We start from the raw sequence: 25,542 nt of genomic DNA on the forward strand, positions 1-25,542 counted from the left end.
AGTGTACGTGTGTTTGTGTTTCGTGGGTTCGGGAAGTCACTATTGTATAGAGTAATATTGTCACTATATACGTATAATGGTACGTATTGGTGCCAACACGGAACCTTATGGCTTATGGCACTCCCGCTGTGGGAGTGAATGGTGCTGAGAATAGATTTTTGACCTAGCGTGATTGTTCGCCCAGAGAGTAAATGAATCTGACCAAAGATGTGGGCAGTCTAATGAAGGTTTTTCCTGTGGTAAAATCAACGAGCATTTCCTTAAGGATCCTCTCGAAGATCGTACCAAGGACGTTTAGAAGTGATATCGGCCTGTGAGTTGAGATCGGCCCGGGATTTGCCCTTTTCGTGAAGTAAAATAGTGTCGGCTATTCCCAAGGTGTTGGGAAGTAGCAGTTTGAGAGCAGCAACAAAAGAAAATCATAATCTGCTCATCCGGATAGCTAAAGTTAAAACAAATTAAGATGAACGTTACGAAAATCAGATATTGGTAAAATAGGTCTGTAGTTCAAACAATAACAGCCAAAATATATTTTTCAGTGGCAAACTCGATAAAATAAAGTAAAGAAATTGAGAAATATTCACCTCGCAAAACATTTTATGTAACGACTCTGGTTGAATGCCGTCGAAAGAATTGCGTTTACATTCGTGATCCAACTTATCGTGCATCTTTTTCTTTCTTGCAGTAGTGTGCACTACAGTTATATCGTAAGGGAGCGATATCATTGAACGGCATTTCCGGTATGGGACACTGACAGTGACAGTGACATATAAATTGTCTATTTTCCTTTCCATGTCAAATTGGATGATTCGGACAAGTTCATCAAGTTCTTGTTTTGTCTCGAGGAGTTGATTCGTTTTGTTGGCAGTACATTTTATAATTATTGGAGTCGGAATATTTAATTAATGTGATTAGAAAGTGTATAGTTTTAGAACTAGCCATCACTTACTTAAATTTCTTTAATAGACTCATTGTTTTAATATAGTTTGGTCAGTTAGTTAATAAAGTGTAATTAAAAATGAGTGACCCCACAAATCCTACTGGACTACCTAGAAGTTTAAATTATGAAGCATTAAAGGCTCATATAATATCGCACAAAATAAATTGCGGCCTATGGTTAATTAGGGTCATAGGCATTCTCTGCTCCATAGCTTACTTCATTCCAATTTTTGGGTAAGTACCTTTTCGCTTTCTCTCTTCATTTTATTATATGTATTGAATTTTATAATATATACACCCTCAGGCGCTTTTAAATTATCAAAATATGTTATTAACTGAATATACTAGAATTTTAATGATTTACCAATACATTTCCTTGGGTACCATACTAATTTTCGTAAAGGACACCGCACACATCTTATGGAAAATATAATGTCACTCAAATGAAATAAAATTTACATGAATAGATTGGTCTCGAAACTAAAATAATTTCATATCCTTGCGCCAATTCTCAATTATCAATATTAACGGCGTTAATTGTAATTAAAGTTTAGTGAAATCACATTTTTGAAGTTCATAAAACTGTCATTCACAAATAATATTATTTTAGTGGCTATTCACAAAGGTTTACTCAGCATAATTTAAGAGGATTAGAGGAAGTACCACTGACCAAATTAGGTACCACTGATCTATACCTACTTTATTGTCAATAACAATAAGATAAGATAGAGCAAGCCTCTGCCTTAATCCCTCAGAATGATTTATGGAGTACCACATTAAAATATCTTTTTTCTCTCATTCACACACCTATATTTCCTTTTGATTTTAGATTTATTTGTATCAATTTACGCTCTTATTATTCAAAATACAGAGTTGGGGATACGGAATTAGTGTAATTTCAAGACCAATGTATTCATGTAAATTTTATTTTATTTGAGTGACATATTTTCTATAAGATGTGTCCGGTGTCCCTTTTAAACCGTACCAGTAATTCAACTTTTTTTTATAAAAAAGTGAGTAGGTTGTTGTACACTTCACGTCAAAAAAAACTGGTACAACTCTTATAACCGAAAATCGTGTTTTTCAAGTTGTGTAAGTTGATCTTGTTACAAGTGTCATTCTAATTTCTATGGCAACGTTGCCAATTCAACGAAAATATTATATCAAACTAGGTAAAAACGGGACTGTGTGACAGACCGCATTTTTTAATATACCAAAAACTAAAACGATTGTAATTTTTCGTCATCTCAATTAAGTATCCATACATTGATTCGTGTTTTATTATAATTTATGAAAATATTTCAATTCAAAAATAGTGATAGATAATAAATCTTGACATGACTTTAAATTATTATGTTTAATGTCAAATCGAGAGGTGTGATTGGTTTCTCGTAAATTGTAGGACAAAACTGCATTAAGTTGTGTAGAATAAATAAAACACACTGGAAAAATTAAAAATTTAATTTGCAATTAATACAAAATGAATAACTTTTACAGTGAACAAGTGTGTAATTTAAATATGTATTACAATTCGATATTTAAACGTTATTTTTTTGTATTTAGATTTAGTGCAATTCCGTTATCTGTGATGGCAACAACAAAGTGATTTACGAACAATAATTGTCAGTTTGAACACAGGTTTACATTGGAAAAAAAAGTGTACCAGTTTTATATGATGCGAAGTGTACCTACTAGGGACCTATTTAACGGGTTGGTTAGAGGGTCACATGTATCATGTTTATTGCGATTGACTAACAAAATGAGAATTTGGTTACCTATACTGTTATATCTTTAAAATTTCCTATACAGTAAGAGCCACCATACTAGACACATGGCAAGGTACCTAATTGCTATGCTTATGGGCTAATCCGGTCTGTTCTCAGTTGTGACTTTCATCCCTGTCATGTTGCTGTCAAGAAACTATTCAAAATAACTGTTTTTTGATACAAAAAATACATTGGTTAATAGTATTATTTCTCTATTTTAAAATAAATTTATTTAAACACCAAGAATAGTACAATACTTTAAAACTGTTACACCTTTAACCGTTTACAACTTTAACAAAATGACAATTGTAAACGTCAAAATTAGATCAGCTGTATTTAATACAGCTGATCTATTTTTTGTCAACTTTCTATGTTAATATTCAGTTTCTATACATTTTCTGATATTCTAAACATCACTTGACATAAAAATAAACATTGTAACAAGTAAAGGGTCCAGGACTGTAATAGCTCAATGTTCCTATGTGTCTAGTATGGTGGCTCTTACTGTATAATCTTTGTATAAATAAGTTTTTAATGATAAAATTATCATTATTAGATAATTTAAACATTGGGTAAAATACTAAAGCATAAGTACTGATATTGATTTTCTCATTATAGGGTAGGTCTTTTAATCAAAGACTTATTTATTTGAATATCTTCATTAATTTATTTCTGATTGAGATTTCAATTAACACATTCACTTCCATAATCAAATACAGGCAAAGATAAATGGAAAACTAACACAGTTTATACCAGTACAAAGCGAAGTTAGACAAGGTGACTTGTTAAGCCCACTGCTCTTTAATATGGACAAAATAATACAAGCAGTACGCAAAGGTCATGATTACAGAATGGGGAACAAAGAAATCCAAATATTATGTTATGCAGACGACGCTGCATTAATCGCCGAGACAGAAGACGATCTCCAAAGATTAACACACATCTTCAATACAACAGCCAAGAAATACAATATGATAGCAGAGAAAACCAAATGAATCTAAGTGTCATGCTATTTCTTTTGGATAATCGAGAGACCCAATAGAATATAATTATAATATACAGAAAATTCCTGTTGACTGGGTTACTGAAATTCGTGATTTGGGAATTAATTTAGACTGTAAACTTTTATTTGAATCACATTATACGTCAAAAATTTCCAAATCTTTACAAATGCTTGGTTTTATAAAAAGATGCACTAGAGACTTTCAGAATATTGAAGCAATTAAATTACTATATTGTTCTTTAGTTAGACCTCATCTAGAATATTGTTCTTGTGTTTGGTCTCCATCTTACAATATTTACATAACAAAAATTGAGACAGTCCAACACAAGTTCTTAAGGTATATAGCATATAAACTGGGTATACCTTTTGAGTTAAATCAGTTAAATTATTATCAAATTGAAACCCAATTGGGTATTCTCTCATTGCGTGGCCGACGAGTAATTTAGGATGCAAGGATGCTCTATGGCATAATTAATTCAACAGTTTTGTGTCCTCAACTACTTGAGCAGGTCGGTCTCCATGTACCTCTCCGTAGAACTCGATTAAATCAAACATTCTATGTTCCTATCCATAGAACCAACTATGCATATAACAACTTTTTATCTCGAGCACTAAGATGGGCAAATATTCACCCTGATTTAGATTTCTTTGCACCGAAGTCTGAATTCATCTCTGGCCTCAGACGTATGTTTGTTTGAGTAGTTGTTGGATAGATAGTCATTAATGTGATATATAAATCTGATTTGTGTGATTAAGTTTGTGATATTTATATTTTATTGTATTATTGTTTTATTATTACTATTTTATTGTATTTTAATTATTATTGACACATGTATTTTGTATATTGGACTTATAAACTTGTAATCTTATTGGGCAGTAGCCCGTTGAAAATAAATAAATAAAAAATAAAAATGTATGACAACATCTAAATACCCACTACAATGTAAAATCGAAATTGATGGAAAATAATAACTCAGGAAGCAAGGTTTAGATATCTGGGAACAGATATAACTAGTTACAAAGATGTTGAGGTAGAAGTACCACAAAAAAGCTTAAAAGCAAGTAAAGCGGCAGGATCTCTTAATGACACAATCTGGAAGAACAAACACCTCAGACAAGACACAAAAGCAAGAATCTATAAAGCAGCAATTAGACCTACCTATATTGCCAACCGTTAGTGTAATATGAGGTCTATTTGTCTCATAATGCAGTGAATGTGTTAAAGACCAATTTCATGCATGTCACTGACATATTTATATATGTCAGTGACATAACACAATATCTCCTATCTGCTGTAACATGAGTTTTGTAGGAAAGAAGAAAAACCCTCTTTAGGGTTAACTCCTGTTTTCATATATGCTTTTTGACTTGAGTTATAAAATAAAATTTTGATATTTTATATATCAAGTCAAAAAAATGTATGAAAACAGGAGGTAACCCTAATAAAGGTTTTTCGTCTCCTAAAAAACTCATGATACAGCAGATAGGAAGTATTCTCACATCACCAACAATATTTAAATAAGAAAATTTCACTTTGCCACAAAAAAAATCACTACTCATTTCTTTACTTAAATTTTTTAACTTACATCCTAGATTCTGAACATAATGATACAACATGCAAAGCATGATACAACATATTAAACTGCAAAACCTCGTAAGTTGATTTTTGGTTCGGGCCGTTAGTATTGCGTAACGCAGGTTGGGGGGAGGGGGGTAAAAATTTTTCAAAAATTGCGTTACGTACTACTTGAACACCCCATTACAGTGCGTTATATAGGGGGGAGGGGGTCAAAAATCGCGTTATGTAATACTTGAATGCCCCCTTCGTTATGACTTTTATACTTTGTTGCTTTATAATTTTACATATCTTTTAAACTACGAAAGTTTGTAAGTGAATATTAAAACTTAACTAGTACCATTAAATTTTAATATTGACTTACCAGCTTTCGAAGTTTAAAAGATATGTAAAATTATAAACCAACAAAGTATAAAAGTCATAACGAACCAAAAATCAACTTATGAGGTTTTGCAATTTAACCCTCAATTACTTGCTCTGACTGAATGTTATACATAATAGATCTAATGCATGTTTTAAAAATAATAGATCTAACCTGAGAGAGAAGGAAACTAACACTAAAGAAGGCAACTAAAATCATAAAAATAATATGTAACTTGAATATAAATATCACAAAAAAAAATAAAAGGGGAACACATATAACAGGGGTGGCCAAGCTCTTTGATAGTCCGAGCCATTTTTCAAAATTTGAAATGTTTCGAGAGGCGCAATTAAACAATTATCTAAAAAGGGTACAGAAGGTATTAAATTTTTCTCACACTGTTTGGATTTCACTAATTTTAAAGTGAGATAAAATGATTAACATCTTTGTTTCAAATATTCAAATAATTCTACAAGCAGCCTTTGCTAATTCAGGATACTTTGATTCTTCATCATCCTTCCATCTTTTTCTGGGACTGCCATCTTATCTTCTATCGTCTTTCAAAAAACACATTCTTTAACACTCTGTCTTCCTCTGATTTACCACATGAACTGCCCATCTTATCTTAGTGAATAATTAGTTATACAGTCTTAATGATTTTTAGCTGCTTAGATCTTAATCATGTTGGTAGGGAATGTAATGTTCTATTCCACGTAACTATCCTTGCTGAGACCTCTTTTTAGATGAGCTCATCAGAATCAAAACCTGCTAAATCCTAAATATTTCGTTCTGCTAAATCCAAACTAAGTACAAATTTCTGAAGATGTAAGGGGCATGCAGAAAAATTACACAAATTAGTGTGCCATTTTATGATATTTATTGATGCCCCTTTGATTGAAAAATACCGGATACTTTTTGGAAAATTTACATTTTTAATGTTCTTTTAGCCTCTGACAAAATTTCAACACATGGATCTAGGAGGTGTTGATTCTATAGGCCTCAGATGTAGTTGTCATGTGTGATTACCGCCATATATTTAAACTCTTTTTTTACCAATTATTTGAAGGCGCAGACTACTTGTTTTCTCCTCGAGTTGTGAAAACAACTCACGTCTCTTGTGTAGATTGAGTGACTGCAACTATATCATCAGCAAATGACAACAATAGTTTTGATCCTCGATTTGCAAATCCTCCTGCCAGCTCAGATGATATTTTACTTATTACATAATTTAAGGCCAAATTGAATAGCAACAGTGGGGTCCAACAAGGGGTCACCTTGTCCAAGTCCTGATGTTACACTTAGTCTTTTATATTTGTTGTCAGTAATTTAAGACATTCTGAAAAACAAAAATTAAAAGTAAATCAGATCCATTTATTGAGAGGCACAAATAATCCTTCAAAGAGCCACATGTGGTTCGCGAGCCACAGTTTGGCCACCCCTGACATATAACAAAGAATATGGTAGGTGGGGGCAAAAGTACTCACGGGGCAAAGGTACGCACTTACATTTTTCAGTAACTTCTTATATGTTGGCGACAACATCTTGTGGCATATGTTTGTACTACTCAATAGCATTGGATGAGAAACTTTGGCGCAATCAGGGCGAACACAACAACAAAAATGAGATAAAAATTATTTTTGTACCTTTTGATCAAATTTTTCTTAAAAATTGATTGATTCTAATTCTTAATCTTTCAAACTCAGATTATTATTGGTTAGGCATGTTGAAAGTTTATTGTTAGACGTCTTCTTCTACATGACAGTTTGAAGTTCATATGTGCATAGTTTCATATTGAGGTTAGATATATTATTGCAGGATGGGGCAAAAGTACTCACACAAATGGGGCAAAGGTACGCACTGCGAACGTTAAAATGGGGCAAACGTTCGCAGTGCGTACCTTTGCCCCCCAGTGAGGTAGACTTGGCAAATGCATGTTTCAAGTCAATCTTCAAAGTGAATATCAAGTTGAGCTTGATATTCTATCAGCTAATTTTGTCTCAATTACAAAATGTCTCAAATCCGCAAAAGTACCCACATGCATACTTTTGCCCCATTGGGTGGGGCAAAGGTACGCATTTACATTTTTTTTTTCAAAAAGTTATCAACACTACAAAAATAATATTGAAGAATTTCCATTTGCCTAATATGATTACAAAATGTATCAATTTCACTTTCATCTATACTCTGTGCCAATTCAAGCATTAGGAGATTCACTAGAGATGAAAATTTAGAAAATGCGTACCTTTGCCCCCACCTACCCTATACCCATATCCTCAATTCCATTTTAAGAGTTTGCTCTCGAACTTTGAGGACCTCATCGTCTTGTTTATATAAAAAACCCATCTAATACAAAAAAGTACATAATTATAAACAAATTTCCACAAACAAAGTAAAGTATTACATTTTTAGGATAAGATTGTATACGAAACAATGACTAATAAGTCATTGTTCTGAAGCTATTTTCTTGTGGCATTTTTATAATCAAGTATATTCAAATGGGAAATAAGCCACAATTTTACCTAAAAATGATTTTATTAGAGTTCAGTGGAGAGATTCAAGTATAGTCCTAAAAGAAGCAGATAGTAAAAAGAGAAAAATCAAAGAAGCGGCTCTAATTATGCTAAATGAAACCAATTGTGTCGCAAATTCCTCGGTAGAATGCAGTAGGATGTGGTTACCCATATTAAAGGAGGAAGTCAATAGAAAGAAAATGCCATAATTAGTAAATCAGTAACATATCGAGTTAGTACATTTAGTATTTTAGTATTATTTAAAATTTAAAATATCAAGTCAGAATTTGGTATTAGTTTTGAGAGTAAACTAAATTTAAACCCAAATACTTACGATGTCGGGATAGTATCACGAGGTTTTTCCTGGTTTTCCCTCGTGATTTACTATGGAATCTCTAACGCGAGAATTTCAGTGCCACCGTTGCATTTGGTTGTCTTTTTAAAGACAGATCACATGCTATGATTTTTTGTGGCGGATATTCTTGAGTTGGGATTGATTTCATGTAATCGAATGAACTATCTTTTAGTAAAGTCGTCCCAGGAACGCAACTCATCAATATTGGCAATATCATTTTAAAGTCGTCTACTTTAAAATGTATAATACGTGTCTGAATTGCCGATATAAATGAGTCAGATCAAATAAATTATTAGAAGAATTTTTTACTAAGCAACAACATTTTTGTTTATTTAGTATTATTTTGTATTTTGACAACGACACCCGACTTGGGCGTCGAAACGTTAATAAAATCATTTTTAGGTAAAATTGTGGCTTATTTCCCATTTGAATATACTTGATTATAATAAGTCATTGTTTAATGCTTGCATTAGGGCTTCAGTTTTTATCTACATTGACGACTAGCTCTATTTCTTTTGCATTTTCTTCAAGCTCCACATAAAGTTCTGTGATGTCTCTTCCCACCAAGTTTACATCATCTGTGAACATTAAAATCTGCTTAGACTTATTAAACAATAAATTTTTGGGTTTTCTGACTTTTTCATGATCATGTTTCTGATTGATAAAAAATTACAACTAAGTAGGTAGTTTCATTCCAAACACACATGCTGGCATTTGATCTTGACAATATTATTCACCATTAAATTGACTTTAGATTTATGGTTACAAATCTACAATGTATTATACTTAAATGTTTTATTAGTGCCAGGACATTTTTGATGTCTTTAAATGAATGACGAGTATATAGTTAAAAATAGATAGTAAAAATAAATCTTGAAGGTAGTAAAAACTGTTATGTAGACAATAGATTTTATCATTAAAAATAATTCTTTAATGAGGAGCAGCAAAATAAAATCTTAATTTTTTTATTTGTATTTTAGAATGACAAAAGAATACATATTTCAGTTTTTTAAGTTATTGAGGTTAGGAGAAAATTTGGAATCTTAACTATTTCTTGATTTTTCAATGTCAAAGCACCTTCTATTATTTCTTTGCTCTTCATTTATTGCTTCTTCTCCAATTATTGCTATTTTTTAAACAATTGACATCAAGTCAATTTCTAGCAGTCAAATATTATGTAAAATTGAAAAATGAAACTTTTTCCTTCTATATTTTTTTTGTAACAGCAATATCTCCGGAGTTATAGGTGGAAATGTGGGAGCAAAAAGCAAAAACTTTTGATTTTTTTCAGATTTTGTTAAATAAAAAATTAAGCCCAAGGTGTGCTGCTGGAACTTATCGTGATTATTGATATAATGTAATTTTGAGCGTCGGGTTTGGGAGGAAGAGGGGGGAGAAATCGGTAAATTCATAGTTTTTTACCTTTTTCGTCAATATTTCTAAAACTATGCGGTTTAGCATGAACAACCTTCTATACAAAAATGTTCTACATTAAATTTGAAATAAAAAAGGTCCTATACATAAGCCTTCTAAAATGAGCGGTTCCAAAGTTACGGAGGTAGTATAGTATAATTGGTCCAAAAAAGGCCTAACCCAGACATTCAAAGTGAAAGTTTTCTTTCAACACCAAATTGTTCTATATGGTCCACATATTGTATATTGTTCAGTAAAAAGTTACACCATTTTGAGCGTCCGGTTTGAGGGGGGGGGGGGGGGGAAGATGGGGAAAAGTAGTTTTTTTACGTTTTTCGTCAATATTTCTAAAACTATGTTTTAACGTAAACAATGTTCTATACAAAAATGTTCTACATAATATTTAAAACAAATATAAGGGCCTATACATAATTGTTATAAAATCAAAGGTTCCAGCGTTATGGAGGGTGTGGAGGTTCTCGATACTTTTTATATTTTTTGGGCAATTTATAATATTATTTCTGATAAAAGACATTTTTTTAACAGGATTGTGTTTTGTAAATAAAATTTGCTATATCAGTGGCCGATGGTATGTTAGTGATAAGCCCTTGTCTTGAAGAAACGTCAACCTCACCACCTAAAATCATCATCAGTTGCCCAAAAAATATAAAAAGTATCGAAAACCTCCACATTTCACCCTCCGTAACTCTGGAACCTAAGATTTTATAACAATTATGTTTAGGACCTTTTTTGTTTTAAATTTTATGAGAACATTTTTGTATAGATCATTGTTTACGCTAAAGCATAGTTTTAGAAATATTGACGAAAAACGTTAAAAAACTACTAATTTACCGACTTCTCCCCCATCTCCCCCCAAACTGGACGCTCAAAATAGTGTAACTTTTTACTGAACAATATGTGGACCATGTAGAACAATTTGGTGTTGGAGGAAAACTTTTACTTTGGATGTCTGGGTTAGGTCTTTTTTTGGACCAATTATATTATACTACCTCCGTAACTTTGGAACCGCTCAATTCAGAAGGATTATGCGTAGGACCTTTTTATTTCAAATTTGATGTAGAACATTTTTGTATAGAAGGTTATTCATGCTAAACCGCGTAGTTTTAGAAATATTGACGAAAATCGTAAAAAACTACGAATTTACCAATTTTCCCCCCCTCCCCCCAAACCCGACGCTCAAAATGGTGTGACTTTTTTCTGAACATTTTGTGGACGGACCATATAGAAAAATTTGGTGTTGGAGGATAATTTTCACTTTGGATGTCTGCGTTATGCCATTTTTTGGATCAATTGTATCATACTAATAGCATAGTTATTACTTGTACTGTTACCACAGTAAACAGTTATTTTTGATACTGTGTTATTGTAACAAATTTTTATTCTCATTAAATTTCAGTAGCTGCTCCTACAAATAAAATCCATACATAATTGCTTTTATTGTTCCTACTATAATATGTGCTTATGTATTATTAAAAATTTAATTAATAGTACAAACTCTAGCAATAGTTGTTTAGCAAAACATCGACGAGTATTTATTTATTTATTTAGGGTATGTCATTTAATGCACAACATATTACAATTTAACATCTAAATCATTTAAACATTATCTATTTAATTGACGCAGTAAATATTATGTAAAATATGACACAATTGCGTATCATATACAGGGTGTTAGTAAATAAGTATGACAAAGTTTAAGGCGTAATTTTACATGAAAAAATAATGACAGTTTGCTCTATAAATTTATGTCCGCAAATGCTTCGTTTCCGCGATACGGGGTGTTGAGATTTTTATTTCAAACTGCCTATTTATGTATTGCTCTAAGACCGATTGAGCTATAAAAATGAAAATTGGTGGGTTTTAAGAGGTAGTTATTGTGCATTTTTTGACATACAATAATTTATGTACATTATAAGATTAGTGATATAAGAAAATATTACTAATAAGATTTTAACTAGGTGCAAAGCTACAAAAAATGTTCAAAATAACCTCCTTCACTGGTGACAGAAGAAATGTATATTCATCATTAACGTGCGTATGGGTAATGGTCTGAATTTTTTATGGAAAATATAGTACCTATGCCACAGATATTTCCAATTAAAAAATTATTTTTGAATTCCTCGTATAATTTGCGATAAAAACTATATCGTGCATTTTTTTTCATATGAGGCGCCGTTTTTATAGAAATAAATAAAACATCTTAACCCTTACAAAGTACTCGTGGTAGTTTCCATACGCATATAAACTTACTTCAAATACTTTGTAAACGTTAAGATGTTTTATTTTCTGCATAAAAACGGCGCCTCATATGAAAAAAAGTACAAGAAAGATTTTTTGTCGTAAATTCAACGTGGAATTCAAAAATGATTTGTAATTTGAAATATCACGTTTTTTTCTTTAAAAAAAATTCAGACCATTACCCATATGATTAACTATTTAGATGGGAAATAAGCCACAATTAAATTGAAAAAATAATTTTATTAACGTTGAAAGCCCAAATCGGGTTTCGTTGTCAAAATACAAAATAATTTTATTAACGTTGAAAGCCCAAATCGGGTTTCGTTGTCAAAATACAAAATACTACTAAAATAAACAAAAATGTTGTTGCTAAGTAAAAAAATTCTTCTAATAATTTATTTAATCTGACTCATTTTAGTCCAGGGCCCATCTGTTTTGAGATGGACGTTGAGAGGTGACTCAAATTTTTTTGCAGAAATTGCTTGAAAATAACTCAAATAATAATATTTGAGTTATCCTCCCTCTCAAAAAGGTCCGGAACATTGTTTAAATAATTAAAATGTCAAAAAATGAAGGAAAAATTCGATTCTTTTCTTCGTTTTTTGATTATAACTTTAAAAGTGTTCATTTGCCAGAAAAGATGTACTGATATAAAAGTTGCGTAATTAAATATCCTACAATATAGAATGAGTTAAAAGTTGAAAAAATAATCACCCTTGTTGCAAAATAGCAATAATTGCGAAAAAAACCATACAAAAACAAGTATTCGCATTTTACGTTTTTCAACCGTTTATGCTACACTTATGACCTTCATATTTCACCCAGAAAAACTTTATGATACAGTAAAACAACACTGTAAATTTCATTAAGATCGGTTCAAGAGATTTTGCAAAATAAATTTTGCAATCCAGCTTTCGCAAAAACAATTCATTTTTTCAAAATGTTACAGGACTGAAAATAAAGCAGATAGCAAGTTGAATTTTTTTTGCGTATATAAGTGTACTGTACCTTTCATTTGCAATTTGCAAAATTAAAATCGATTAACTACCACGGCGTCAGGAATTTTTTAAATAAACATTAATTATTGGTGCTACGCGCAGGACAGAGGTGTTCGATTCACATGAAGTTGATTTCCACCAAAATTTCTTCCAATCTTCATCTAATATATTATTTTCTTACTCTATATTTTGTTGTATTTTAATATTTTAATTCCACAAAAATCAAACTAATTTTATTATTGTTTGTGAAATATTGTTTAAACAATTGCATATGTTTAAAAATAATAAACTTTTATTCTTAAGTTAAAATATATGAACAACGAAAGTTTTTGCTAAAAAAGTGTTATTTCAAAGGATAGAGTATGTGTTTTTATTTTGCAATAAACAAATTTATTTATTTATATCGAAATGTAATAAAAATTAAAATGTGTCAATAATTATCAAAGGTCATTGGAATGCCCAATCAGAGCAAACTATCCGGTGTCCTGCGCGCAACACCAATAATTAATGTTTATTTAAAAAAATTCCTGACGCCGTGGTGGTTGATCTATTTTAGTTTTGCAAATTGCAAATGAAAGGTACAGTACACTTCTATAAGCAAAAAAATTTCAACTTGCTATCTGCTTTATTTTCAGTCCTGTAACAGTTTGAAAAAATGAATTTTTTTTGCGAAAGCTGGATTGCAAAATTTATTTTGCAAAATCTATTGAACCTATCTTAATGAAATTTACAGTATTGTTTAACTGTACTATATAGTTTTTTTGCGTGAAATTTGAAGGTCCTAAGTTTAGCACAAATGGTTGAAAAACGTAAAATGCGAATACGTGTTTTTGTATAGTTTTTTCCCAATTATTGCTATTTTGCAACAAGGGTGACTATTTTTTAAATTTTCAACCAACTTTATATTGTAGGAAATTTAATTACACAACTTTTATGTTAATACAACTTTTCTCGGAAGTGAATACTCTTAAAGTTATAACCAAAAAACGAAGACAAAAATCGAATTTTTCCTTCATTTTTGACATTTTGATTATTTAAACAATGTTCCGGACCTTTTTGAGAGGGAGGATAACTCAAATATTATTATTTGAGTTATTTTCAAGCAATTTCTGCAAAAAATTTGAGTCACCTCTCAACGTCCAAATGTACTAATATTTTTACAGATGCGCCCTGGTCTATTTATATTGGCAATTCAGACGTATATTATACATTTTAAAGTAGAAGACTTTAAAATGATATCGCCAATATTTATGAGCTGCGTTCCTGGGACGACTTTAGTAAAAGATAGTTCATTCGATTACATGAAAGTAATCCCAACTCAAGAATATCCGTCACAAAAAAAAATCATAGCATGTGATCTGTCTTTAAAAAGACAATCAAATGCAACGATGACAGTAAAATTCTCGCGTTAGAGATTCCATAGTAAATCACGAGGGAAAACCAGGAAAAACCTCGTGATACTATCCCGACATCGTAAGTATTTGGTCTCACAAAAAAATATTAATAATACATAGATATACAATCAGTAATACTAAAATATAAAATTTGTACTAACTCGATATGTTATTGATTTACTAATCGTGGTATTTTCTTTCTATTGACTTCCTCTTTCAGTATGGGTAACCACATCCTACTGCATTCTACCGAGGAATTTGCGACACAATTGGTTTCATTTAGCATAATTAGAGCCGCTTCTTTGATTTTTCTCTTTTTACTATCTGATTCTTTCAGGACTATACTTGAATCGTTCCACTGAACTCTATGTTCATTATTCTATGCGTGTTGACATATTTGAGATTTATCAAATTCTCTATTTTAAATATAAGACTGATGTTCACTTATTCTAACGTTTAATGGTCTTGATGTTTCACCTAAATAAAACTGTTCGCATTTACAAGGTATTTTATAAATGCAATTCTTTGTTCTTTCTTGTTCATTGTTAGGTTTAGTTTTAGATAGAATAGATCTCAGTGTGTTTGTTGTTCTGAATGTTGTTGAAAACACAATGTTGAACACTAAAATTTTTTATTTCATTGGTAGTTCCAAAATGACACAAAATCTAGGCATCGGATAAAAAAGTTTATTTGAAGAAAGTGTACTTTTTTGTTCTTCTTAATCGCGGTACAGGCTCGTTTTTTAATATTGTATTTAATTACAGAATAATTTTCACATATTAATATATTTTTCAAATTGGGCTCTGTACCGCCATTCTTTATTATATTACGAATACGTGTGCCAAATATCTCGAAAAAATATTCAAAATTACAGCCGCAAACTTGGAACGCGTTTTCGCCACCTGTTGATCGCTACTGTTTCCTCTTAATAACGTGAACCTTATTTCTACCTAAATAAGGGGATACCTTATCCGCTAATAAAGTAATAGGTACGTTATTTTTTAGTTAATGCGCATGAGCAGAATAGCGTATAACTTTTAACGTTGCTGAAATAAGGGACTTAAAAACTCTCTAATAACACCAATAACGAATACCTTGTTAGCGGTATTAGTCCTGTCGCCAGGGGGGTACCACGGCCTCCTTAATTCAGATGGACTTACCCAAGTTTTTTTTATGTATTTTGACCCGTAGAACACGAATTTTTTGGGTAACAGTCGATCCGGATGTCGATAAGATTGTTATAAACAAAGAACTTGAGGAATCACATACAGCGATTTTTCGCAAAACAAAACATTTTTTTGTATTGTTTTGGGCCGTTCTAAGCTAAAAATGATTTTACAAGTTTTTTCGTAGGATGCATAGTTTTCGACATAAACGCGGTTGAACTTTAAAAAAATCGAAAAATTGCAATTTTTGAACCCGGATAACTTTTGATTAAAAAATAAAATAGCAATTATGCTTACTGCATTTGAAAGTTCAAGTCAAATTCTATCGGTTTTGATTATTTGCATTGCTAAAAATTAAGTTTTTATTTGTTAAACAAAGCCATAAACCCATAGTGTTTCCCGTGCCCAATGCATGCGTTTTAATGTACTTAATCTACGTAGAAGTTGTATGTATGCGCGCCTACTCGTTCGATTTCAAATGAGAAATGCATTGAAAATATAATTCAATCACTATGTGTTTATAGCTTTGTTTAACAATAAAAAAAATAATTTTTAGCAATGAAAGTAATCAAAACCGATGGAATTTGACTTGAACTTTCAAATGCGGTAAGCAGAATTGCTATTTTATTTTTCAATCAAAAGTTATTCGGGTTCAAAAATTGCAATTTTTCGATTTTTTGAAAGTTCAACCGCGTTTATGTCGAAAACTATGCATCCTACGAAAAAACTTGTAAAATCATTTTTTGCTTAGAATGGCCCAAAAAAAAATACAAAAACATGTTTTGTTTTGCGAAAAATCGCTGTTATGTGATTCCTCAAGTTCTTTGTTTATAACAATCTTATCGACATCTGGATCGACTGTTACCCAAAAAATTCGTGTTCTACGGGTCAAAATACATAAAAAAACTTGGATAAGTCCATCTGAATTAAGGAGGCCGTTCTACCCCCACTGGCGACAGGACTATATTGTGTACAAGGGCGTGCGGCGTGCGTTAAGGTATTTTAAAGAAATATTGTGATTTATTCATGTGATAACTCCGTCTGTTCGGTAAACGGAGTATAGGAAGGGCATATCTGGATTCATTTCGCATTATATGTCGGAAGTATTCTAACTTTCCAAATTTGATGGTGGTCAGTACCCATCGGTTCTTCTTCATCCTTCTCTGAGGACCTCCTCATTTGTGACCCGGTCAGTCTACGGAATTTTAAGAATTCTCCAATATAGCCACATCTCAAATTATTCCAATTTTCTGCACATATCATCGTTCAAGGTTCATGATTCAACGGTTCAAAAGGACAGAGAAGACGTAGCATCGCAGCATTCTTACTTTTATGCCAAGAGAGAGGTTGTGGCTTTTAGGCCGATGCCGCACTGCAGGATACTAGATGGTCGCTTGGTGGTGGAGGATGGATTTTAAAGATGGATGGTGGAGGAGCGCTGCATCCTGGACGCAGTGAAAGAGTGAAATGAAGTCAGAGTCAGAAGTCAGTATCCAACTGACTGCTGAGGAATCGGTTGTTTAATTTGTTACGTTACATTTGGTTTGTTTTCTAGCATGTCGTCCTATTAGAGGTAAAACTCACTAACTACACTTTTCAGAAAGTGGAGAAAAATCGACTTACGGCCGATTTCTCATATCGAGTTCAACTCCAGTTTAACCTGAACTTTTAGTGAACGTCAGTTTAAAGTCAAAATCGTCTTTCTCAATTCACGTTCAACCGATGGCAGTTTAAACTTGAACGATGCTTGAACGGTGGAATTCGGTCGTTCAAAGATTTCAGAACCCAGTTCAGATGATTTCATCGATTACGCATGCGTTGTATTAACACGAAACGCTGTCATAATATAAATATATCCTATTTTAGTATATTAAGCCTAACGATAAACGATAACATTATTTTTGTTTTTATAACATTTATTTATAATTATTAAAATGACTATTTGACTATAAATACTTAAATTATTACTTTTAATTTTATCTTTTGGAAGTGGCTACTGTTACGACCGACGTTCTTCGCAATACAATTATTTCATACATTTAATTATGGCAATGAATTGTTTAGAATGTGACAAAGACATCAGTGACTCCAAGGATGCACTGAGTTGTGATAGCTGTGAAAGGAGTTTACATCGAAAATGCACGGAACTCTCGGCTTCGGAACTGAGAGTCATGGACCTAAAGAACAGTCGTCAACTGAAGTATTTCTGTCAGCAATGTTTGGAGGGCATGGCAGCTGTACCTAAATTATACAAAATCGTCAGCGAGTTACGCCTAGAGGTGAAACATCTTCAGGAAAGTATTGAAGCCAAAAACACTTCTATACCACAATTAACTACTACACCGTCAATTTCGAATGATGAATCTATAATTAATGAAATTCAAGAGCGTAATGCTAGAGCTAGGAACATTATGATCTTTAATTTGCCAGAATCCCCAAATGACACTACAACTGTGCGTTCAATCATAAGTGAAGCCTCCAGTGATGAAATAAGTATTGTTAAGATAACCAGAGTTGGCAAGAAAAATAAAAATGGACATCGTTCTGTAAAGGTGGAGCTCTCAAGACCCCAGGATGTATTTGATGTGTTAAAAAATAAATATAATGTAAGCCGTGATAGACATATTTTCATAAGTGCTGACCTCACGCGTCTTCAACAAAACATCTTAAATAAGTTAAAAACTGAATTGGCAGAAAGGAAATCTAAAGGTGAGAAAGATCTAGTTATAAGGTATATTAATGGTGAGCCTAAAATAACCAAATATAATCAGCAAAAAAACTCGAAATGATCATTCCACAAGTTTCCAATACACTGAAAATCTACTGTCATAATGTAGGAGGTTTAAGGACAAAATTATCTGATTTCTCTGCAGCAGTTAATTGTTCTTGCTTTGATATATTTGTCATTATTGAAAGTTGGTTGAACGATGATTTCCTAGATAAGGAACTTTATTTGGTTAATTATCAGATATTCAGATGTGATAGATCTAATCTTTCAAGTACTAAAAGTAGAGGTGGAGGGATTTTGATACTTATTCATAGAAAAATAAAAGCTTTTAGAATGAGCCTCATAAACAATTCAGTGGAACAGTTATTTATATCTTGTTCTGTTTCAAATTTTAATTTTATCATTGGTGGCGTGTATATTCCTCCTAACAGTCCAAATAATTGTTATCTATCACATGTTGAAACGATTGAAGATTTGAGAATTCAGTATAATAAATGCAACTTTTATATTTTTGGTGATTTTAACTTGCCTAATATAACTTCCGATTTAAATAATATATCACCATCTCAGATGAATGAAAACATTTCTAGTGTAGCACAATGTTATGCTTTTCTTGATTTTAAACAGCATATTACTATTCCTAACTCTAATAATAAGTTTTTAGATCTACTATTTTCGAATGTGGATAGTATTCTAGTTTCATCTGTAATAGATCCTATTTTTTCTGAATCTACCCATCACAAACCATACTCCTTTGATTTACCTATATCGGGCATTACAAATAATTTACTGTGCCAAGAATTTTACTATGATTTCAGAAACGCTGATTATATTAGCTTACAGAATTATTTGGGACCTATCAATTGGCACAAGTATTTAAATTTAAATGACATAAATACTGCAGTACACAATTTCTATCATATTATGAGTATGGCATTAAATCTTTTTGTGCCCAAAAAGAAAAGTAAGGTATCAACTTTCCCAAAGTGGTTCAATGCTGAGTTGAGAAATTTAATCATCCAAAAGAAAATAGCTCACAAAAATTACAAGAATACTGGCAATCGCTGTTATTACATAGAATTTTCAAAGTTACGTAGTCAATGTAATATTTTATCTAAAGAATGTTTTGTGAATTACAAAAAAGACCTTGAAAATAATTTTAATACCGATCCCAGGTCATTTTGGAGATTTTTTAGCCGAAAAAATAATCTATATGATGTTCCTAATAATATGTATCTAGCTGATAAAAAAGCTGTGAATGGTGATCAGATAAGTGAACTTTTTGCTGTTTACTTCTCTGAAGTTTATGTTTCTTCCCTGGATGTAAGTTATCATGACACATTTAATAATTATTCATCTATAAAGTGTGATTCTTTGACAGCGGAAGTTATTTTCGATGGTTTGTCAAAACTTTCTAATAATGTAACAGCTGGACCGGATGGTCTTCCCGATTTTTTCTTGAAAAACTGTGCTTACAGTCTAACTCAACCATTGTTTGTTCTATATAACTTATCATTGAAATTAGGCATTCTTCCTGATAAATGGAAAACTAGCCATTTAATTCCAATTTTTAAATCTGGCGAAAGAGAAAATATAGAAAATTACAGAGGTATATCTAAACAATCGACCATTCCTAAACTACTTGATAAGTTGATTTATAACCATATTAGTTTTACTTTCAACAATTAATAAATAATTATCAACATGGCTTTATGCACAAGAAATCCACAACTACAAACTTACTATCTTATGAAACATCTATTATCAGAGATCTGGAAAGAAAATGTCAGGTAGATTGTGTATACACAGACTTTTCAAAAGCCTTTGATAGGATTGACCACTACTTACTGCTACATAAACTTAAGGCATATGGTTTCAGCGATCAGCTTTTAAAGTGGTTTGATAGCTATTTAATAGGTCGCACACAAAAAGTCAAACTGGGTTCATTTATGTCAGATACAATACAAATAAAATCTGGAGTTCCACAAGGTGCTCATTGCTCGCCCCTTCTGTTCAATCTGTTTATTAACGACATAGGTGAATGTTTTAATCACTCTAAGTACTTGCTATTTGCTGATGATTTGAAGATTTACAGATCTATCAAAGATCATGAAGATTGTAGTCTCCTTCAAAACGATCTCAATAATTTAGTTGAGTGGTGTAACAAAAACAGACTCTTTTTAAACATTAATAAATGTCATTTCATTAGCTTCCACAAAGTTGCAAAAAAATATCAATCATCATATGTCATCGACAGTAAAGCGCTCTCTTATGTTAGAGCAGTAAAGGATTTAGGAGTAATATTCGATGAAAACTTAACGTTTGTGGATCACATTAACTATGTGACAGCAAAGGCTTCAAAAGTACTGGGTTATATACTTCGCAGTTGTGCTGATCTTTCCCTTAATACAATAAAGGCTGTTTACTCATCATTGGTTATATCTATATTAGAATTCTCCTCTATTGTCTGGTCACCATTTTATAATGTTCATGTTGTTTGTCTCGAGAGAGTTCAAAATAAGTTTTTAAGATTTGCAGCATACAGATTGGGATATAATGTTATTGAACTAAACCACAACTATACCATCATCCGTAGTGATCTCAATTTGCACTCCTTAAAAGACCGTAGAATTATAAATGATCTAGCTTTTATTTATAAACTATTAAATAGTGAAATCAATTGTCCTGATTTATTAAAATTAATAAACTTTAATATTCCAAACCATAATCTGAGAAATAATAACTTGTTCCATGTACCTCATCATTCAACTAACTATGGTCTTAACTCACCAATAGATAGAACTTTAAGTCGCCTGAATGATTTGGACATCGATTTATTCTCTTCTTCCAGTCGAGTATTTAAAAACCAACTAAAATCAGTTTTTCCGGTCAGCACTTATGTTTAATATTTAATATCTAATATTATATTTTCAGTGGATTTGTTAATTTTTGCCATGGATAATGCTTTTGTATTATGTAATTTGTTAATTTTTTTATTGTCTGTAGTTAGTTGATTAATGTCAGTTTATATTATATTATTATGTATTGTCACTGCATAACGTGGATTGTGTGTATGTTAAATTTAGTTTTATTGTAATGTACTTACTACAGTTTTATGCTGTCACACTTTCATTTAATTCATTTTATTTTATTTTTAGTTTTTTTACTGTTTTACTGGACTTTACCAATACTACTTTTACTTCTACTTATTGTTTATATATGTATATTTTTTTTTTAAATTGGGGAGACCCGTAAATAAATAAATAAATTTAACTTTATTCACAAACAGCATAAAAACGGTAGTTCAAAATGGCGACAGTTTTTTACCTTTTGCCATCTATTGGCATTTCTCGAAAGCTGTACAACGTGCACTGACATGAACGCGCAATGAGAAATGCATTTCAAACAAAACGGTAGTTCACCAGTGAACCGGGTTCAACTGAACCGTAGATTACCGCAGGTATGAGAAATCGACCCTTAAAGGTACAAATTGTTTTTTAAACTCACGTGACTTGAATATTGGGTTTTTTTAATGCAACTGCAAAGTATAAATAAAACAGATATTTTAAGCCATGTTTTGTCAAATAGTGGGTCTGATGGGTCCCAAATTGCCCTTCTTTTATACATAGCACTTATTATGCTTTCCTCCATAGCCAGGCTACCCGGATGGAATATCAAACACGACTGATTTGGGTGGATTCGGTGGATAGACGCCTGGCGAACCACCGGATGGTTAGATGGTAGTGGGAGGCCACTGCTGCTACCGTCGTTTTGTTATTCGTGGTATAAGTAGCTGGATGGTCGCCCGGCAGGTATCTACCATCCACCATCCTACCAAACTTCCTACCAAACATTCGGCTTTAAGCCGATGCCGCACTGCAGGAAGTTTGTAGGATGGTGGATGGTAGATACCTGCCTTGCGACCATCTTTCTACTTATACAAGAAAAACAATTTGTACCTTTTAAGTCGAATTTTCTCCACTTTCTGAAAAGTGTAGTTAGTCAGTTTTACCTCTAATAGTAACATGTAACGTAACAAATGAAACAAACAATTCCTCAGCAGTCAGTTGGATACTAAATTCTGACTTCATTTCACTCTTTCAACTCTTACATCAGCCAAACCCCTGCAGAAAGAGTAACTCACTATAACTACCTCGACATTATAATGGACCAACAACGGTACTACCTCGACACCATAATGGAAGAATGGACCAACAACGAAGAGATAAGAGCGTGCATCGGAAAAGCTAGATCGACCTTCAATCGGAGGTGGACCGGGGCCTTAAGGACAAACCCCTGCAGAAAGAGTAATTCACTACAACTACCTCGACACCATAATAAATGAAGAATGGACCAACAACGAAGAGATAAGAGCATGCATCGGAAAAGCTAGATCCACCTTCAATCGGATGGGGGCCTTAAGGCCCCCATCCACCTCCGATTGAAGGTGGATCTAGCTTTTCCTCTTATCTCTTCGTTGTTGGTCCATTCTTCATTTATTATGGTGTCGAGGTAGTTGTAGTGAATTACTCTTTCTGCAGGGGTTTGACTGATGTAAGAGTTGACCTTCTGTTATCTTTTTCTTGCTAATGATCATAAGCTTTGTCTTCTTTACGTTTATATTGAGTCCATGTTGTTGACTGTAAAACAATACTATGTCATATTAGTCTGGGCTGATTATCGGAGAATAGGCCATTTTTGGGAAAAGTTATTTACCAGCAATTTTATTGCTGGAATCGAATATTATTATTGTATATATTAATAATATAGGTATGCAAAGTCCGCAGATAGTGTGCTACTTTTTTTATAAACAAAATGGCGCCCGAAAATCGTGTCTTTTTCAATTTTTGCTCTATAACTCCAAAGATTTTAACTTTACACCAAAAACCGGTCAAAGTTGACCGGAATTTACGGCAAAGATGTAAACAATAGGATCATAATTTTCAAACCATCACCTATTTATTTTTGTCCTCTTTCTCCACACCAATTTTCATATCCTTAAAATACTCATAACATATATTATTATAATAAAAACTATCGATAATACGTGTGAAAATTGCCAAAAATAGCAAAATTCCAATAAAAAATTAGGTTGAACAAAATGTATCCCTCAAAGTTCAAAATCGGTATACGTTAAAAAATGCATTTTCTCGGCTTCCCATGGAGCAATTCCTTTCATTCTTTTTTTGTTCTTAAGTAACTCGAGTAGAGCCATCGAACTAATGCATTATTAAATGTCAAACTTGCTTTTGTTTTGTTATAATAAATTAATTTATTTATTATAACACAAAATTTTAATTTGTTTAAATAAAAATTGTTTAAATAATTATACAGCTTTCAAATGAGAATATTTATGTTTTTAACTTTAAAAGGTACACTTGTAGTAAGTTTATCTAAAAAAAGCCTACAACAGGAAAAAATATGTAGTTTTCTGTTCTTATAAATAAATTAATCTATTATAACAAAACAAAAGCAAGTTTGACATTTAATAATGCGTTAGTTCGATGGCTCTACTCGAGTTATTAGGGAACAAAAAAAGAATGAAGGAAATTGCTCCATGGGAAGCCGAGAAAATGCATTTTTTTAACGTATACCGATTTTGAACTTTGAGGGTTACATTTTCTCCAACCTAATTTTTGATTGGAATTTTGCTATTTTTGGCAATTTCCACACGTATTATCGATAGTTTTTATTATAATAATACATGTTGTGAGTATTTTAAAGATATGAAAATTGGTGTGGAGAATGAGGACAAAAATAAAAAGGTAATGGTTCGAAAATTATGATCCTATTGTTTATATCTTTGCCGTAAATTCCGGTCAACTTTGACCGGTTGTATCTCAGGAACCACTCGTCATAATTAAACGTTTTTTCTTTTAAAAGAAGCATCCTGCCGCTGTTTTTCGAATACCGTTTTTACAATGTAATTTAGTTTAATATTTCCCGAGATATTCTATTTGTTTATAAGCCAAAAAATTGTTTATAATTTTAAAATATTCCTGAGGCCGCTTAAATAGTCCAATTTCAATTCTGTAAAGTACATTAGATAGGTATAGTGTCTTTTTATGAAAAAATCATAGTTATTCTTATGCATCATAATTATTGTCGTTATTATAGCGACCGTAAATTTTTAATTAACAATTCAATTGTTGCTAAACTGTTCATTCAATTTCCATCGGCTTCTGGAACTATAATCTATACGAAAAGGGCTTTCACATTACCAAGTTATTTGATTATTGATTAACAATTACTTATCTAAAATTTTAGTTGAAAATTAAAGATTTTGTTGGAAAAACCCGCTTTTTCCGGGGAAAGTTTTCATCGAAGTGAATCGGGAAAAACACGTCTCTATGCAGAATTTAATTGCGGTGAATTTTTATTTGGGTGTTTTTGGTGTAAAGTTAGAATCTTTTGAGTTATAGAGCAAAAATTGAAAAAAACACGATTTTCGGGCGCCATTTTGTTTATAAAAAAAGTAGCACTCTATCTGCGGACTTTGCATACCTATATTATTAATACATACAATAATAAGATTCGATTCCAGCAATAAAATTGCTGGTAAATAACTTTTCCTTGTATTTTGCTAATTAGCCCAGAGTATATGCATATCTGTAGAATACCTTTTTCAGTTTCGTGCAAAGCTTCGATAACTATTCTTTCTGAGTAGAGATTAAAGATCAGAGGAGACAAAATACAGCCTTGCCTCACTCCACGCATGATTTTCATATACTCGGTGTGTTCACCGTCAACTACGAGGTTTGCAGTCTGATTCCAGTAAAGATTTCTAATTATTTTCAGATCTTGGTTATTAATTCCTGATTTTTTTAATATTTGCATCATCTTGGCGTGCTGTAATCGATCAAACGCTTTCTCGTAATCAACCAGACATGCATATAAGTCGCAATTGACGTCTCTGCATCTCTGAAATAAGACTTATCGAGGCCGAGAACCATAGGGTTCCAAGCGACAATTTTTACAAAATTTACTTTTTTGCAGAAATCTATTGTAACAAACATTATCTATCGTTTCCTCTAAGAAACTCTTGAATACGGTAATAGATGGCTTCAAAATAAA

The 25,542-nt window shown here is 32.0% G+C and overlaps 1 protein-coding gene across 1 annotated transcript in view; it reads left to right on the top strand.

Moving 5' to 3' along the window:
• The first annotated feature begins 785 nt into the window (after positions 1–785).
• LOC114331278 (Krueppel homolog 2) overlaps positions 786–25,542 on the top strand; it is a 78,676-nt gene continuing 53,919 nt past the window's right edge. The window contains exon 1 of the mRNA XM_028280794.2: positions 786–1,173. Within this exon, the coding sequence (XP_028136595.1) occupies positions 1,019–1,173 (155 nt within the window). The 5' untranslated portion in view covers positions 786–1,018. The remainder of the gene's footprint in view (positions 1,174–25,542) is intronic.

Source organism: Diabrotica virgifera, chromosome 1 (genome assembly GCF_917563875.1).
Source record: "Diabrotica virgifera virgifera chromosome 1, PGI_DIABVI_V3a".
NCBI lineage: Eukaryota > Metazoa > Arthropoda > Insecta > Coleoptera > Chrysomelidae > Diabrotica > Diabrotica virgifera.